We start from the raw sequence: 16,830 nt of genomic DNA on the forward strand, positions 1-16,830 counted from the left end.
CAATGCTCAGATTGGACATATTGGTATCGTTCACACTTGAAGGCTTCGAATTAAGAAATTGTCCTTTTTACTTCTGGAAATTAAATTAAAAGTAGGCTACAACGACTGACGGTTGATATTAAGCGCATGCTGACCAACAAAAAAAGACCGCATAGCCTATACCGCAAATCGGAATACAGGACCTGTTTTGGAATCATGTGTGCTTGACTCGTTCTACACTAGTTCTAATCGTATCCTATTCAAGGTTGCGTTTACAGTCGGAGAGAAATGCAGTGGATATTTGCCTTCATTCTCTATAGCTGAACGCGCTGGTCTGTCGAATTGTGACATGCGTCGGTGCGTTAAGACATGTTACCACATGTTGCTTGATAGTGCTGACGGTAGGCAGTAGAGGGGGCTCGCGTACCGCTGATCGGCCAAGCATTTGACAGACGATAAACGTTCTCTCCCGAAACTGGAAGAGGCTATGCTATGTATCATTACTGTTTTACAATAACCTGTGGCATTTATAGATACAATTCTGTTGGCCAAAATATTTGATAACAGTTAAAGGTTTATTCAATTCAAATACATTTTATTTATGTAATTTGTAAAGCCGTACAACACAATTAAAACGTATCAAATGCATTCAATTCCTAATAAAAATTACATAATGGATTGGCATTAGTTTAAGAGGTTTCTGTGATGGTCAGTCACAATCCTGAAAACACTATACAAATCTGATAAAAGCCTTTGAAATTCACATGTTCAATTTCAGTGCATACAGCATCAATCCCCTAGAAAAAGAAAAAGTGCAAAAATCATTATTAAATACCAATCACAAGAATTATTCAAGTAATTTAAAAATCAATTTCATTAGTCTTCTTAACTAAAATAAAGAACAGATGAAACAATTTGGTTTACATTCAGGTTCCATACTGGCCTCTAAGTTTCAGAATTACCATCAGTTCTCCACAAAGAAAGGTCCTCCCCACACACACTTAAAAAAAACTCTGGGGCCATTGTGAACTTTTGGTTACACCATGGTTTAAACAATTGGTCTAAAATGGCCAATTGGCTAGGTTGGGTTGGCCTATGATAAAAGCTAGCAGCTAGCCATTTTAGACCAATGGTTTAAACCATGATCTAAGCAAAGGTTCATGGTCTAAGCAAAAGTATAGCCCTTCTGTAAAAGGAGTGGCACATGATCTGCAAGCTATTTTACTTCCTCACAATTATATAAACTGGGTGTGCTCATTTGAATTTACCAGTGCCCCAGGTGGGTGGAGGTTTCACTTCAGGACCATTGGAATGGTCTAAAATGTGCAAACTCACCAGGCAATGCAAAACAAACGCACCCATAGTTGAGAAGCGAGAAAAAACAGCTAGTCCATCATTCAGGCCCTCCCGCCAGGTCTGCAGTGGCCTAGCACTGCACCCCTCTGCTTAAAACCAGGTCATATTCAGTAGGCACAGAACAGAAGAAAAAGGACAAACAAACTATCTGACCTTGTTCAATAAGAAGCACTTGTTTTTGTTTTAAATTTTTTTTGCTAATAAACACAGCCCTGCATTCTTTCCTATGCGGCACCGGTCAGGCGTAGGGTCCAGGCCCAGTGACATGGCATCTGACTGTAAGACAGTTGAGGCAGAAACACCTTCAGACCACGAGGCTTCACCGGCTCCCAGTACAGTGGCTTGTGACCAAGCAGCACCACCTGTGCAAATAACAGGTGATCAGAGTGGAAATGCAGATTTGGTAGCTTGTTTGTTCTACCAGTCTGTCCTGTTTTCCCCAGATGTAAAAAAATGAATAAAATAAATAAAAACTGGTGCATTGGTCCCTTTCACCAACTGCCAACCAACACTACCTGGTTGTATATATTTAAATGGAAATTGTCAGTATATCATACATTTTCTTTTTGCAATTGATAATACAATATTTTCAATCTAATTACCCATTCTACATGTGAAAATGTATACAGAAAGTAGCTGTGTGATCCTGTAGCTTACCTGAGTCTTTCCTGTAGAAACAATAGGTTCATTCAGAACAACATATCCGCTTGGAGGCCAGTCCAGGAGAATTGCATAGATGGCCTTGTCCTGTGGTTTAGCAGTGTACCTATTGGAACACAGTCAAAAGCAATAATGAGCCGTTTATTAGTGAAAAGCTGTGCCTTTTTTTTTTTATAAGAAATGTTAACTTTGATTTAAACTAGAGGACAAACAAGTTTTGGAACATATGGTTCCTTTTGTGGACTTATATCAAAAGCCTGTCATGAGAGCGTCTGGTAGGCTTACGGTGACCATAGAACATGTTTTTTTATTTCACCTTTATTTAACCAGGTAGGCAAGTTGAGAACAAGTTCTCATTTACAACTGCGACCTGGCCAAGATAAAGCAAAGCAGTTCAACACATACAACAACACACAGTTACACATGGAGTAAAACAAACATACAGTCAATAATACAGTATAAACAAGTCTATATACGATGTGAGCAAATGAGGTGAGATAAGGGAGGTAAAGGCAAAAAAAGGCCATGGTGGCAAAGTAAATACAATATAGCAAGTAAAACACTGGAATTGTAGATTTGCAGTGGAAGAATGTGCAAAGTAGAAATAAAAATAATGGGGTGCAAAGGAGCAAAATAAATAAATAAATAAATAAAATACAGTAGGGAAAGAGGTAGTTGTTTGGGCTAAATTATAGGTGGGCTATGTACAGGTGCAGTAATCTGTGAGCTGCTCTGACATTTGGTGCTTAAAGCTAGTGAGGGAGATAAGTGTTTCCAGTTTCAGAGATTTTTGTAGTTCGTTCCAGTCATTGGCAGCAGAGAACAGGAAGGAGAGGCGGCCAAAGAAAGAATTGGTTTTGGGGGTGACTAGAGAGATATACCTGCTGGAACGTGTGCTACAGGTGGGAGATGCTATGGTGACCAGCGAGCTGAGTTAAGGGGGGACTTTACCTAGCAGGGTCTTGTAGATGACATGGAGCCAGTGGGTTTGGCGACGAGTATGAAACGAGGGCCAGCCAACGAGAGCGTACAGGTCGCAATGGTGGGTAGTATATGGGGCTTTGGTGACAAAACGGATTGCACTGTGATAGACTGCATCCAATTTGTTGAGTAGGGTATTGGAGGCTATTTTGTAAATGACATCGCCAAAGTCGAGGATTGGTAGGATGGTCAGTTTTACAAGGGTATGTTTGGCAGCATGAGTGAAGGATGCCTTGTTGCGAAATAGGAAGCCAATTCTAGATTTAACTTTGGATTGGAGATGTTTGATATGGGTCTGGAAGGAGAGTTTACAGTCTAACCAGACACCTAAGTATTTGTAGTTGTCCACGTATTCTAAGTCAGAGCCGTCCAGAGTAGTTGGACAGGCGGGCGGGTAGCGATCGGTTGAAGAGCATGCATTTAGTTTTACTTGTATTTAAGAGCAATTGGAGGCCACGGAAGGAGAGTTGTATGGCATTGAAGCTTGCCTGGAGGGTTGTTAACACAGTGTCCAAAGAAGGGCCAGAAGTATACAGAATGGTGTCGTCTGCGTAGAGGTGGATCAGAGACTCACCATATAGGCCTATCCTTTCTCCCACACAAATTGGGGAACTAAATGACTAGCTAAGAACTGACCAGTTGGCAAGGGTGATGCTGTCATTCTGGGCTCCTGCTGTGGTGTTAATAATAATAATAAAATGATTAGCTTTAGGAATCACACTTTAATTTTTTTTATTACGGACTTGAAATGCCATTCAAACTTTAAAAACAGGCAGACTGGTCAGGACTAGGTTGCTTGTTTACAACTTTTTGGTAGCATTTGTACTTTTTGCAGGAGTGAGTGATGGGATTTCTTCAACATTCTAAAGCTCCCATTGTTAAAAACTCCCCTTCTTAAGATGTGACTTCCAACATTCCATTCACTGTAAACTGACTTGACACAAATCAGCTACTTTGACCACTCCCCAAAAGCTAGAAAAAAAAAAAAATGTAAGGTAAAACTTGGTATAGTTATATTCTCTGCTATTCAAACCTTAAAATTATAACAGAAATATATTCTACCAATCAAACGATACAGCTGTTTTAGTAAAGGCGTCAACTACTTTCTCTCAACTTTAAAAGACAACTGAAAATGTGACCACTTTTCCAACAACTTAGACAGTATGACATATTAGTCTACTTCTCTGCTTTACAAAATAAGCACTCATAATATAAATATATTCTACCAAATCAGGAGATACAGCGTGTTAGTATTATTTTAGTAATCTATTCCTCTATTTTTAGTAAACCTTTGTTTCCTCATATCTCTCAGAACATGAATGATTTTAACCCTTTCCACCTTGCATGGATTTTTTGGGGTTTCACTGAGCACAGTGCTTCTGTTGGAGGTAAGCATCATGTGTTGAATTTGCCATCACGTTACGTTGAAAGAGCCTGCGTGCTGGCTGCTCTGATGAACTCTCCTTTTGCTACGGAGTAATTACTTAAGAACTACAGATGTGTCACGTAAGTCAAGTCCCATTTACATGAGAAAAAGGTAATAGAATGCATTTGCTCCATTGTTTACATTTTTGTTGGTGGCCCAGTCTGAGGGTACTGACAGATTAAGGAGTGTGGCTTTAAGCATCCTCATCACAAGCTCCACAATGCCTGCTTGTTTGCCAACTTAACACGAGAATCTACCCCTCTTGTTAGTAAACATGTTTCCTCATATATTTCAGATCATTAAAAAGTATTTAAGACTAAACATAACAATGTGGGGCTCTGGCCTTGTTCTAGGATCCTGACATGCTGATAAAGCTTTAATTAAGGGTCCTAGCACCGGTCCTAGCACATTTTACTAAACAGTACATTGTAAATAGTATGTAGTACGATTAGTACACAGTATGTAGTTTTAGTAAGTAGTAGGCATGACAGATTTCAGACAGTCTCTTTACTAGTCTGACAGTTTGTGAAGGAATAGTCATTGCGGTCAAATTGACACACCATTTAGGGCAACGGCCATTTCCAATTTGTCAAACTTGATTAAAAAAAAAACTTGTCAGGATTGTAGAACCCACCAACAGTAACTGTCACTAATATTACACTCAATCTACATACAGTAGACTGAGAAACCAAGATGGCAGCATGTCAGGCTTTGTCTGTGGTAGTGTTTGTAGTCCAGTGTTCGTAAGTCAAATTGACCATTTTATCATGCCGTGACCTAACCCAAAATTTTATTTTTGGAATGTATTGTTGTGCAGCAACACTGAATAAGGCCTTTGCTGAACCACACTGTGCCTTTCCTATTGTCCAGGCTCAGTTGTCAGCTGAAGTCGCTTTTAAACGCTGATTAAAAATAAAAAAAGGTAATGGTTTTCAGGAAATTTAAGATGAAACCTCAGATTCTTCCATGTATAGTCACCAGGCAGGGCAAGCACATAGAAACTTACCTGGGTTTCTTGTTACATGACTGTCACCTTTAGGTCGTGTGAAAAAGCTCAATCTCAAGTTGGGTTTTTATTTTCGAAATAAGTCATGTGTCATTACGTATGCTGGACACTGTACCATGGGGCACTGAGGCTTGTTACAAACGCCAAAGCTCTCACCCATCACGGCACCCTCTATTCGGGGGTGGGCTGGCCTTGCTTACCACTTCTGAGACAAAGTCATTGTCTGATAATTATCGCCTACGCTCACAGGACTGTATCTCTTTGACGACAGAGCTGGGTACAAAACTTGAAACTAAAAAAAAAGCGTTAAATCTCTAGTACTCTCAGTAAAAGACCAAAACAAGCCTTATGCCGGTAATAAAATCCTATTTTCAGCTTCAGCTTCCTTATCAAGTTATCTACATGCACAGTGAAGCTCAGCTTATCATCAACCCACACACCCAAATATTTGTACACTTTAACTTGCTCTATATAGTATGTCCAGCCAATGTAGCAATGACGTGATTTGTAACATGCCTGGCATTTGAAAATACCATGCATTTTGTTTTACCCGAATTTAGAATCAGCTTTAAATCATACAAATTCTATTGTATGATGTTAAATGCTCTTTGAGCATTTTCAAAAGCTAAAGATAAACTACTACCACTTGAATAAAGAACAGTATCATCTGTATAAAAATGAACATCCGCTGTTTCAATAAGATTCCCAATGTTGTTGATATACAAAATGAACAACAGTGGGCCCAAAATAGAACCTTGCGGAACACCTGAGCACACCTCTATGGACTCAGATTTACAACCATCCGCCATTACACATTGTGTACGATTTGATAGGTAATTTATAAACCAATCTAGAGCATGACCAGCAATTCCACAACATTTTAACCTTTGCACTAACACAGCATGGTCCACGGAGTCAAAAGCCTTCGACAATTCAATAAAAACAGACACACAATGTAACTTCTTATCAAGAGCACAGTGGATGTCATTTAAAACCTTCAATGTTGCTGAAACAGTGCTGTGGCCAGACCTAAAACCCGATTGCATTCCATTTAAGATGTTGTTTTCTTGGAAGTAGGTCTTTAGCTGCCTACTAACTAAGGACTCCGGTACCTTTGACAGTACAGACAGTTTTGATATGGGTCGATAGTTGTCAAGTAGCGAGGGATCTCCACCTTTCAGGAGAGGCAGTACAAAAGCAGATTTCCATAAGTGGGGGATTTCCTTAACATCAAGCATAAAGTTAAAAATACATGTTAAGGGGGAGCAATGATGTCTAGGTGTAGGAGGCGGGGTTCTAGTTCATCAGGGCCAGGGGATTTTTTAAAATAAATTTCTTTCAGGGCTTTACACACTTTTGAAACAGAGAAGGATGAAAAGGATAACCTGGTGAAGGAGTGCACAGGGCTGTCAGGTAAATTCATAGGGGGCTCAATTATACCTTTGAACTTTTCAAATAAACAGCCTGCATCTAAAAAATGCTGGTTCAAGGCTTTCAGAATGGAGGTTCTCTCAGTTACAATCTGTGTGTCGACCAACAATTGTTTAGGAAGCTGCGCATCTTATCTGCACTCCAAACCTTTCACTACTTGCCAAAATTTGGATGGATTATTTACATTTTGTGAGGTAGATTTCAGGTAGTGGTCTGCTTTTAATTTACGGATCATAGCCACACCCATATTTCAATGACGTTTAAAAGCCATCCAATCATCTGCCAAACCAGTCCCTATTGCTTTAGCCCACATAGCATTTCGTTCCCTTATGATTTTTTTAAGTTCCTTAGTAAACCAAGGGTTCTCTCTGCCCTTAATCCTGAATTTTTAAAAAGGGGCATGCCTATTGCGTACATCCTGGAATGCGTTGTGGAAGTAAGAATAGGCTAGTTCAACATCAGGGATTAATTCCATTCAATGCTAAATATATCATGTAAAAAAACCTTGAATATTAAACCGCTTCCAGTTTCTTTTCATAATAACACGTGATATTACAGACATTAAAAAAATTACTAAAATAGCCTCTAACAATTTAAACTTCTTCCACTAACATAAAACCACTTCTGGACAGTTGAAGAAAGTCAAAACATTTTCTTCATGAAAAAACAAAAAACAATTTCTAGTTGCTATTATCATGAACTTACCAGATGCCAGGTATGATGCTGTCGTTCTGGGCCCTCCATGCGGTGGTGTTGTAGATGGCCTCTCCATTGACCCCCAGCCACTGACCCATCTGCCTCAGACGCTCCTCAAAGATGGGGGCGATGCGTCCGTCATGTGTAGGTCCGACGTTCAGCAGCAGATTCCCTCCACAGGACACGGTCTCCACCAATGTCTGAATCACGCAAGACACAAGTATGCAGTCATAAAGCCTTTATGACAGCTATATGAAATATTATAACATCTTCCATAGGCAGGAATGCAGCCAACCCTGCACTGCTCCCAGCAACATTTTGTTGCGTAGTTTAGTTGTGTGGGGCTGGAAAAGTAACCAAATTTCAGTCTCCCCTATAACAAAATACATTTCTACTAGTTTCGTACATATATTAGTCTAGGAGAGAAGAATGAAGCCAAACAAGTCATGCTGTCGAGTTGAGCATTTAGGTTACCCAAAAAACCGCGGTGAAGTGTTATACAAGAAACATACAGGACCAGCAGCATTTCAAAAACAAGTCAAAAGACTTTAGACTGAGTGCACTTTACAGTTAAATTATGCTGTTTATGAGTCATACTAAATCATATGCAAACAGGATTATGACCGATTCAGCTACAAAAATGTGTTATGGTAGTGGAAGAAGTTTTATTGGGTAGTAAGAGAGCTTAAGGGTCTGAATCTCCGGTTTACCATAAAATAAAGTGCTTTTTCAGAACCATTTAAAACTGACCGCCACAAGCTGCTCGATAGTGAAGTAGTCTTTAAGCTGGGCGTTTCTCCTGTAACCCCAGGAACCTTTGTCTATCGAAAAGCAGTTCTCCCATTTGTGTTTGAGCAGGTGTCCGGGCTGGTAGCGATCATCGCAGGTGTAGTAGCCTCCATGGGTACAGATGCTGCCGTAGCCCCAACGATCATTGGTCACCACGGTCTCTCGCACTGGGCTTTGGGTGGGGGCACATTACATGAAATCATATCATGACGCATGTGATGTTTATACAGTTGGCGCATACATCATACTCCATAGCATTAACTGACACATTAAATAGACCTATAAACTTCAAAAAGACATTGGTGTAGATTTTTATACATATATGGCCAGTTTCCCTGGACACTACTGTAATGATTTGTAGTTACACTGTAATAACATGTAACTGGTGTTAAATGCAGTCTGTAATTACAGGAGTGAGTAATTAAAGTTTCCGATCCCAATGCACCATATTTCAGCCTACGTAAAAAACGTGATAAGTGTAAGCCAATTGAAAACCGACCACCTCATTGACAACTCTGCAATTACGATCTGGAGTCTGATGCCCAGGTCCCAATGGCAAAAAACGGGTTCACAACAAACAACTAAAAAGTTATATAATTTAGTGGTGCAATTGACAATGGGTCAATTACTTTAACCATCAATTAACCATTTTTATACACATTAATAAAGAGCTAGGGTTCAAATTGTGAGATAGTCATTCGTGCTTGTCAAATTGTAAGCCTGGTTGAATAATGGTTTATAAATGCATTTAAAAATAGTCATAAGACAAACTTTTATTCCATCATGTAACCTATCAAGGGTTTCACTGATGAGGAGCACTCACTTTGGATGGGATGCATTGGTGCAATTATTTATTTATACCAGGAATTAAGGCATCTGCCCATTTGCGCAACACGCTCAAAATAACGACGACCTTGAACGTGTCTATGTGTTGACACTGACATGTAAACAGTGCGAAAAGAAAGGCGGTCGAGTAGATGGTCAGTGTGCAAAATCCAGTCATGAAAGATTGCCTTGAAAGAAACATGCGTTGTAGGTCAAAAACAAACACAGGAGAGAGAAAATTTCCCATGCAATTTCTTTTTCATTTTTGGAAACATTGATTGTGCTAGACGATTTAACATTGGTAGTTAGCTACCGAGGTAAAGACAGATTCAGGTTGGATATTCGCCTGTAGTTTTCCTTACGTCCACAAAACAGCAGTTAGGGACCATCAACATAGTGACAAATCAAATGTCAATAGCTCTAACCTTCACTCCTAAAAAAATAAAAAATATATATTTTAAAAAACGTTCAAAACTGGTTCTAGGAAACCCGATGGCATAAACAAACATTGCACACTTTTTTGCTGTCGATATACATCTCACACTATTTTAAATTATTTATTTACATTTTTACATTTCAATATCTCCTTGGTCATGTGACCTACTGACGTCAAACAAGGTTCAGAATGTCCCGACTCCCCTCATATTGCACACCCTTTAGTTTGTCCATTTTCATCTCACACGATTTTCCATTCATTTTTCAAACTTTATAATTTCAATAGCTCCTTGGTAATGAGACCTACTGACCTCAAACTACTTTCAGAATGTCCACGGATTGGTGGAGACGGGCGCCACGAGACATCCAGTGAGGTAACGCAACTGATCCCGGAGAAGCTGGCGGGAGCCCCGGGAGAGTTATTTTTTCTTTGTGAAGGACAGGGCACCCTGGAATGGGTTCGGCCCGAGAGAGGGGCCCAAGCCCTGGAAAGCGTTGCGGTTTCGGCGGCGTCCGGTGAGCTTTCCCTGGCCCTTGAAATTCCCGGGTGAGAGAGTGTAAATCTGACGCCGGGCCGTACCCATATCCGCAGCAGGTCTCCAAGGTGAACAACCTATGGCATGTTATAATAATGTAGTTTTAAGAGAAGTTGTCAAAAAAAATCTGTAACTTCGGGATAAGGATTGGCTCGAGCTGCGGCTGTGGGAGCAGTTCCTCCATTGTCCTCGCAACCACTGGAAGTTCGTTCTGACCGTAGCATGCTACCCTTCGTGGTCGCACTCAAACCACCTTCGGCGTGGCTGTGACCCCTCATGTCAAAGTGAGGAAATTCAATGAAGCTGGGGTAAACTGCGGGAGATAATTAAGAGTCTCGAGGCATCCAAAATCATCGTCATCTAATTAGTGACGAGCATGAATGGCTGAATGAGATTTCCACTGTCCCTACCTACCATCTGTTGAAACCACAGCCAAGGGAACGGGCTTGACGGAATCAGCGGAGAAAGAAGACCCTGTTGAGCTTGCTGCCCCTCTCTTGATGCACATCACTTGTTTGTGGGGAACCTGGTGCTAAATCACTCGTAGACAAGCTGATTCTGGGTCAAGGTTTCGTACGTAGCAGAGCAGCTCACTCGCTGCAATCTATTGAAAGTCAGCCCTTGATCCAAGCTTTTGTCTGGGAAAGAAGGCGTCTTCCTCCAACATCCTCCTTCTTTACTTATGGGTTACCAGGTGCACGGAGAAGGGCCAAGGGCCAGACACAGAGTGTGAGAGAGCCTAGGCAGGCGGGTAGAAGGCATAAGACATTGGGCTCTGGATAGTTAGGGGGCTAGGTGGTGAACGTCCATCCGCCCGGGCCCGTCCTCTGGTGGGACTGTGAGTAAGGTTGGGACTGTGGAAGGCAAAAGATCACCAGGTGCACAAGGAGGCCTCCCCCAAGGCGGGGGGCACTCAGAGTCCGAGCAGGGGCGGCCAGACTCAGGGGCTGGGGGCAGCATTCAGGCTGTGGAGGTTGGGGACTTTGAGTTTCTGAGCGGATAAAAGCGGACAGGTCACCAGGTGCACAGAGCTTGTTTCAGGTTACCAGGTGCACAAGGAGGCCTCCATCAAGGCGGCGGGCACTCCGAGTCCGAGCAGGGGCGGCCAGACTCAGGGGCTGAGGGCAGCACCCATGACATGGAGGTTGGAGTGGGGACTTAGTCTGTGAGCAGAAAAAAGGTGGGCGGGTCACCAGGAGCACAGAGCCTGTTTCGAAATACCAAGTTTACAGAGCCTGTTTCGGGTTACCGGGTGCACGTGGATCCTGACAGCGGGACTATAGACGCTTTAGTAATTCCAGGGAGTAAGGTATACTCTAAGGCCAATGGAGACTTGTGTTGACTGGGTAGGGAGACTAGGTGTGGAGGCCTGGAGGTCTGTAGTTCCAGGGAGTAAGCTATACAAGCTCAGGGCAAGGGAGCGGGCAGGGAGTGTAGCTAGCCATCTAGGCTACTCACCATACTATAGGCTACAGGTTTGAGTCACCATTAGAAGTTATTTTTATGTTATTGAGTACACACACACACACACACACGCCTTTGTTTGATCTAATTATTAATCTAACAATAAAATTCCTTATTATTTTGTAAGAAGTGTCAAGTATTTTTACATGTTGCAATTAAGTTGACTAAAGTTGAAGCTCATCTTTTGTTTCTGGGTATTTCACGGCAGGGAGCAGGTCTCTAACTCTCGACCTTCTAGCCCGAGGTCCGGTGCGCTATCGACTGTCCCGCAAAAGCATGCTCATGCAGCAGAGTCGATTTCCGCGCTTATAAACCCAGGGTCGTTCTTTTCATTTGGTAATGAGTAATTATATAGAAATTGCCCATAGATAACTATAAAAAGTTACACCTCACTTTAAATAGCTAAATTCAGGTAAGACCTAACGAAAACCTTGTACTTATGCAGTACTTGTGTTTATTTTTTCACTTCGATGGCACTTTTAAACTGATTTTTATTTATTTATTTTACCTTTATTTAACCAGGTAGGCAAGTTGAGAACAAGTTCTCATTTACAATTGCGACCTGGCCAAGATAAAGCAAAGCAGTTCGACAGATACAACGACACAGAGTTACACATGGAGTAAAACAAACATACAGTCAATAATACAGTATAAACAAGTCTATATACAATGTGAGCAAATGAGGTGAGAAGGGAGGTAAAGGCAAAAAAGGCCATGGTGGCAAAGTAAATACAATATAGCAAGTAAAACACTGGAATGGTAGTTTTGCAATGGAAGAATGTGCAAAGTAGAAATAAAAATAATGGGGTGCAAAGGAGCAAAATAAATAAATAAATTAAAATTAAATACAGTTGGGAAAGAGGTAGTTGTTTGGGCTAAATTATAGGTGGGCTATGTACAGGTGCAGTAATCTGTGAGCTGCTCTGACAGTTGGTGCTTAAAGCTAGTGAGGGAGATAAGTGTTTCCAGTTTCAGAGATTTTTGTAGTTCGTTCCAGTCATTGGCAGCAGAGAACTGGAAGGAGAGGCGGCCAAAGAAAGAATTGGTTTTGGGGGTGACTAGAGAGATATACCTGCTGGAGCGTGTGCTACAGGTGGGAGATGCTATGGTGACCAGCGAGCTGAGATAAGGGGGGACTTTACCTAGCAGGGTCTTGTAGATGACATGGAGCCAGTGGGTTTGGCGACGAGTATGAAGCGAGGGCCAGCCAACGAGAGCTTACAGGTCGCAATGGTGGGTAGTATATGGGGCTTTGGTGATAAAACGGATTGCACTGTGATAGACTACATCCAATTTGTTGAGTAGGGTATTGGAGGCTATTTTGTAAATGACATCGCCAAAGTCGAGGACTGGTAGGATGGTCAGTTTTACAAGGGTATGTTTGGCAGCATGAGTGAAGGATGCTTTGTTGCGAAATAGGAAGCCAATTCTAGATTTAACTTTGGATTGGAGATGTTTGATATGGGTCTGGAAGGAGAGTTTACAGTCTAACCAGACACCTAAGTATTTGTAGTTGTCCACGTATTCTAAGTCAGAGCCGTCCAGAGTAGTGATGTTGGACAGGCTGGTAGGTGCAGGTAGCGATCGGTTGAAGAGCATGCATTTAGTTTTACTTGTATTTAAGAGCAATTGGAGGCCACGGAAGGAGAGTTGTATGGCATTGAAGCTTGCCTGGAGGGTTGTTAACACAGTGTCCAAAGAAGGGCCGGAAGTATACAGAATGGTGTCGTCTGCGTAGAGGTGGATCAGGGACTCACCAGCAGCAAGAGCGACCTCATTGATGTATACAGAGAAGAGAGTCGGTCCAAGAATTGAACCCTGTGGCACCCCCATAGAGACTGCCAGAGGTCCGGACAGCAGACCCTCCGATTTGACACACTGAACTCTATCAGAGAAGTAGTTGGTGAACCAGGCGAGGCCATTATTTGAGAAACCAAGGCTGTCGAGTCTGCCGATGAGGATGTGGTGATTGACAGAGTCGAAAGCCTTGGCCAGATCAATGAATACGGCTGCACAGTAATGTTTCTTATCGATGGCGGTTAAGATATCGTTTAGGACCTTGAGCGTGGCTGAGGTGCACCCATGACCAGCTCTGAAACCAGATTGCATAGCAGAGAAGGTATGGTGAGATTCGAAATGGTCGGTAATCTGTTTGTTGACTTGGCTTTCGAAGACCTTAGAAAGGCACGGTAGGATAGATATAGGTCTGTAGCAGTTTGGGTCAAGATTGTCCCCCCCTTTGAAGAGGGGGATGACCGCAGCTGCTTTCCAATCTTTGGGAATCTCAGACGACACGAAAGAGAGGTTGAACAGGCTAGTAATAGGGGTGGCAACAATTTCGGCAGATAATTTCAGAAAGAAAGGGTCCAGATTGTCTAGCCCGGCTGATTTGTAGGGGTCCAGATTTTGCAGCTCTTTCAGAACATCAGCTGAATGGATTTGGGAGAAGGAGAAATGGGGAAGGCTTGGGCGAGTTGCTGTTGGGGGTGCAGTGCTGTTGTCCGGGGTAGGAGTAGCCAGGTGGAAAGCATGGCCAGCCGTAGAAAAATGCTTATTGAAATTCTCAATTATGGTGGATTTATCATTGGTGACAGTGTTTCCTATCTTCAGTGCAGTGGGCAGCTGGGAGGAGGTGTTCTTATTCTCCATGGACTTTAGTGTCCCAGAACTTTTGAGTTAGTGTTGCAGGAAGCAAATTTCTGCTTGAAAAAGCTAGCCTTGGCTTTTCTAACTGCCTGTGTATAATGGTTTCTAGCTTCCCTGAACAGCTGCATATCACGGGGGCTGTTCGATGCTAATGCAGAACGCCATAGGATGTTTTTGTGTTGGTTAAGGGCAGTCAGGTCTGGGGAGAACCAAGGGCTATATCTGTTCCTGGTTCTAAATTTCTTGAATGGGGCATGTTTATTTAAGATGGTTAGGAAGGCATTTTAAAAAAATATCCAGGCAATTGTCAGAATAGGTAACTTATTTTGTAGGTAAACAATAATTACAAGTAAGGACACCTAGAAATTACATTGTGTTGTACTAGTGAGTTTATTTTCTCACTTGGATGGTGCTTCAGGAAGCCTTATAATAAGGGTCAGGATGGATCATGTACTATATAAGTACCCATCAACATACACTTAATTTTAACTCGCTAAATCCTGTGTAAACACCTAGTAATTACATTGTACTTTTGTAGATATTACATGCACTTTGTGGTGTACTAGTGCGTCTGTCCTCCAACTTGGATGGCACTTCCGGAAGCCTTAAAATAAGGACCAGGTTGTCAGGATGGGTAATGTACTATATAAGTACACATTAATGACAAGTAAGTATCCCTCAAGATACACTTCCTTTTAAGAAGCTAAATCCTGTGTAACACCTAGTAATTACATTGTACTTATGCAGATATTACATGTACTCTGTGGTGTACTTGTGGATCACTTGGATGGCAAGGAGTTACACGTTGTTATAATGGGTAACGTACACATTTTTTATTATTAGAATCTGGGATGACACCTATACGGTAGGCCCCAGTTAGTAATGTTGACCTATTTCTGATCTGTTATTGTAAACTCAACCACGTTAAACCAGATGGTACACTTTTGGGGGGCAACTCCTAGCAACAACATCTTGAAGAGTGCCCATTCACGGGTAGCTAATTAGAGCCCATTGAGCCTTCAACCTTTGTAATCTCGGACACCCAGTACATCTGTCCACAAGAGATTACAACCTTGTGACAGTTATTACTGAATCTGATGCAACAATGAAGAAACTAAACACTAAATTGAAGAATTTAGTGGAAACATTTGTAACAAGCATTACAGACTGCAATTACCACCAATTACATGTTAATACAGTGTAACTATGAGTTATTACAATTAACTACAATACTTGTTACAGTGTAATTACACTAATAAGGACCCCTTAAAATGAAGAGTTACCAAAATTTGCATCAACTGGAAGTGTGCAGATTTTTTCTGCTTTCTCCAGTTTTGCAATTAGCCTCTAGCACCTTCACTAATATGTTTTGGGAGTGTGGTAGATTCTGTCTATTATCTCTATGACTGTACCTCTCGTTGTATAGCCAAGCCAGGAATCCGGTGCTGTTCCAGTATTTATCAGGAGCATCCCCATCTCCATCGGACCACAGCAGCTCCGGCTTGTACTTGTTGATGATCTCATAGAGCTCGGGCAGCGTCTTAGTTGTGGGGAAGAGGTTGGTAGTGTACAGGTTGGCAGCGTCCTGCTCGTAAAGCGGGTTAAACCACTCAAACAGAGAGTGGTACAGTCCCAGACGCAGGTCGCTGTTGGCTCTGAGTGCTCCAGCCATTTCTCCGACAAGATCACGTTTTGGACCCACGTCCACTGCGTTCCAGTTCCAGGAGTTCTCCGAACCCCACAGAGTGAAGCCTGCAGATAGAACAATAACAATAAACCACAAATACATTTTTATAGGCCTAATCTAGTGGAATCATATGTATTACTTTATTAAAATGGCTACAGCAACACACACACACAAACACACACAAACACCTTCATGGTGTTTCGTGGTGAGGACAATATATTTTGCCCCGGATGAGGCAAAGATGTCAGTCCATTCTTTGGGATCAAAGAACTCAGCTGTAAACTGTGGTGCAAAGTCTTGATACTTGAAGTCTGGAGGATAGTTCTTCTGCATGAAGTCAACATAGGACTTTATCTTCTGCTTCTGCCAAAACCACCTGGAATAAACATCCATACAAATGATAAAACATATATTTTTTTAAATATGTGCTTGGGGAGTGAGGTACAGTTGATCAAAGCATTTAAATTCTTCTGTAATTTATCTAATTTATTGAATTGACCACAGCAGGAAATGTAGATTGTGCGTTTAAAGTAGGACTAGTGAGGAAGAAACAGCTTATTACTTTCTGTATTGTACAAAAGTATAGGCTAACCAGCTTACCAGAACCACTCGCTACCAAAGCTTGGAACAGAAAACACTCCCCAGTGAATGAATATTCCGAACTTGGCCTGGTCATACCACTCTGGCAAAGGTCGGGAGTCGATGGATTCCCAGGTAGGCTCATATTTACAACTGCATACAGTAATCATCAGGAGAAGTGCGACAGAAACGAGGGCTAACTTTGAAGAAGACATAACTCCTACGAAGTCAGGTAACCGAAAGCTGCGTTCAGTTGAGTTTTGCATCTAAAATAGCTTACCGATATCACATGATGCTTCCGCAAATGAATCACATGAGAAAAACAGGAACACCT

At 41.8% G+C, this 16,830-nt stretch overlaps 1 protein-coding gene across 1 annotated transcript; it reads right to left on the reverse strand.

Annotated features, from left to right (window-relative positions):
• Positions 1-533: 533 nt before the first annotated feature.
• Positions 534-16,819, reverse strand: fuca2 (alpha-L-fucosidase 2). Its single transcript, XM_024436894.2, has 7 exons — positions 16,518-16,819; positions 16,106-16,293; positions 15,643-15,982; positions 8,286-8,496; positions 7,545-7,735; positions 1,993-2,101; positions 534-1,697 (listed from the first exon to the last, which is right to left on the reverse strand). The coding sequence occupies exons 1-7, from the start codon at positions 16,760-16,762 to the stop codon at positions 1,560-1,562; spliced, it is 1,422 nt and encodes a 473-aa protein (XP_024292662.1). The 5' UTR covers positions 16,763-16,819; the 3' UTR covers positions 534-1,559.
• Between the last annotated feature and the right edge of the window lie 11 nt (positions 16,820-16,830).

Source organism: Oncorhynchus tshawytscha, linkage group LG11 (genome assembly GCF_018296145.1).
Source record: "Oncorhynchus tshawytscha isolate Ot180627B linkage group LG11, Otsh_v2.0, whole genome shotgun sequence".
Classification (NCBI taxonomy): domain Eukaryota; kingdom Metazoa; phylum Chordata; class Actinopteri; order Salmoniformes; family Salmonidae; genus Oncorhynchus; species Oncorhynchus tshawytscha.

What these genes read in the sequence shown, in the direction of transcription:
- fuca2 (XM_024436894.2), bottom strand. Translation starts at nt 16,762, where the DNA reads ATGCAAAACTCAACTGAACGCAGCTTTCGGTTACCTGACTTCGTAGGA. An exon ending in CACCACGAAACACCATGAAG is followed by an intron (nt 15,983 to 16,105) that starts GTGTTTGTGTGT and finishes TTCTATCTGCAG; the next exon opens with GCTTCACTCTGTGGGGTTCG. An exon ending in CTATCGAGCAGCTTGTGGCG is followed by an intron (nt 7,736 to 8,285) that starts GTCAGTTTTAAA and finishes TGCGTGATTCAG; the next exon opens with ACATTGGTGGAGACCGTGTC.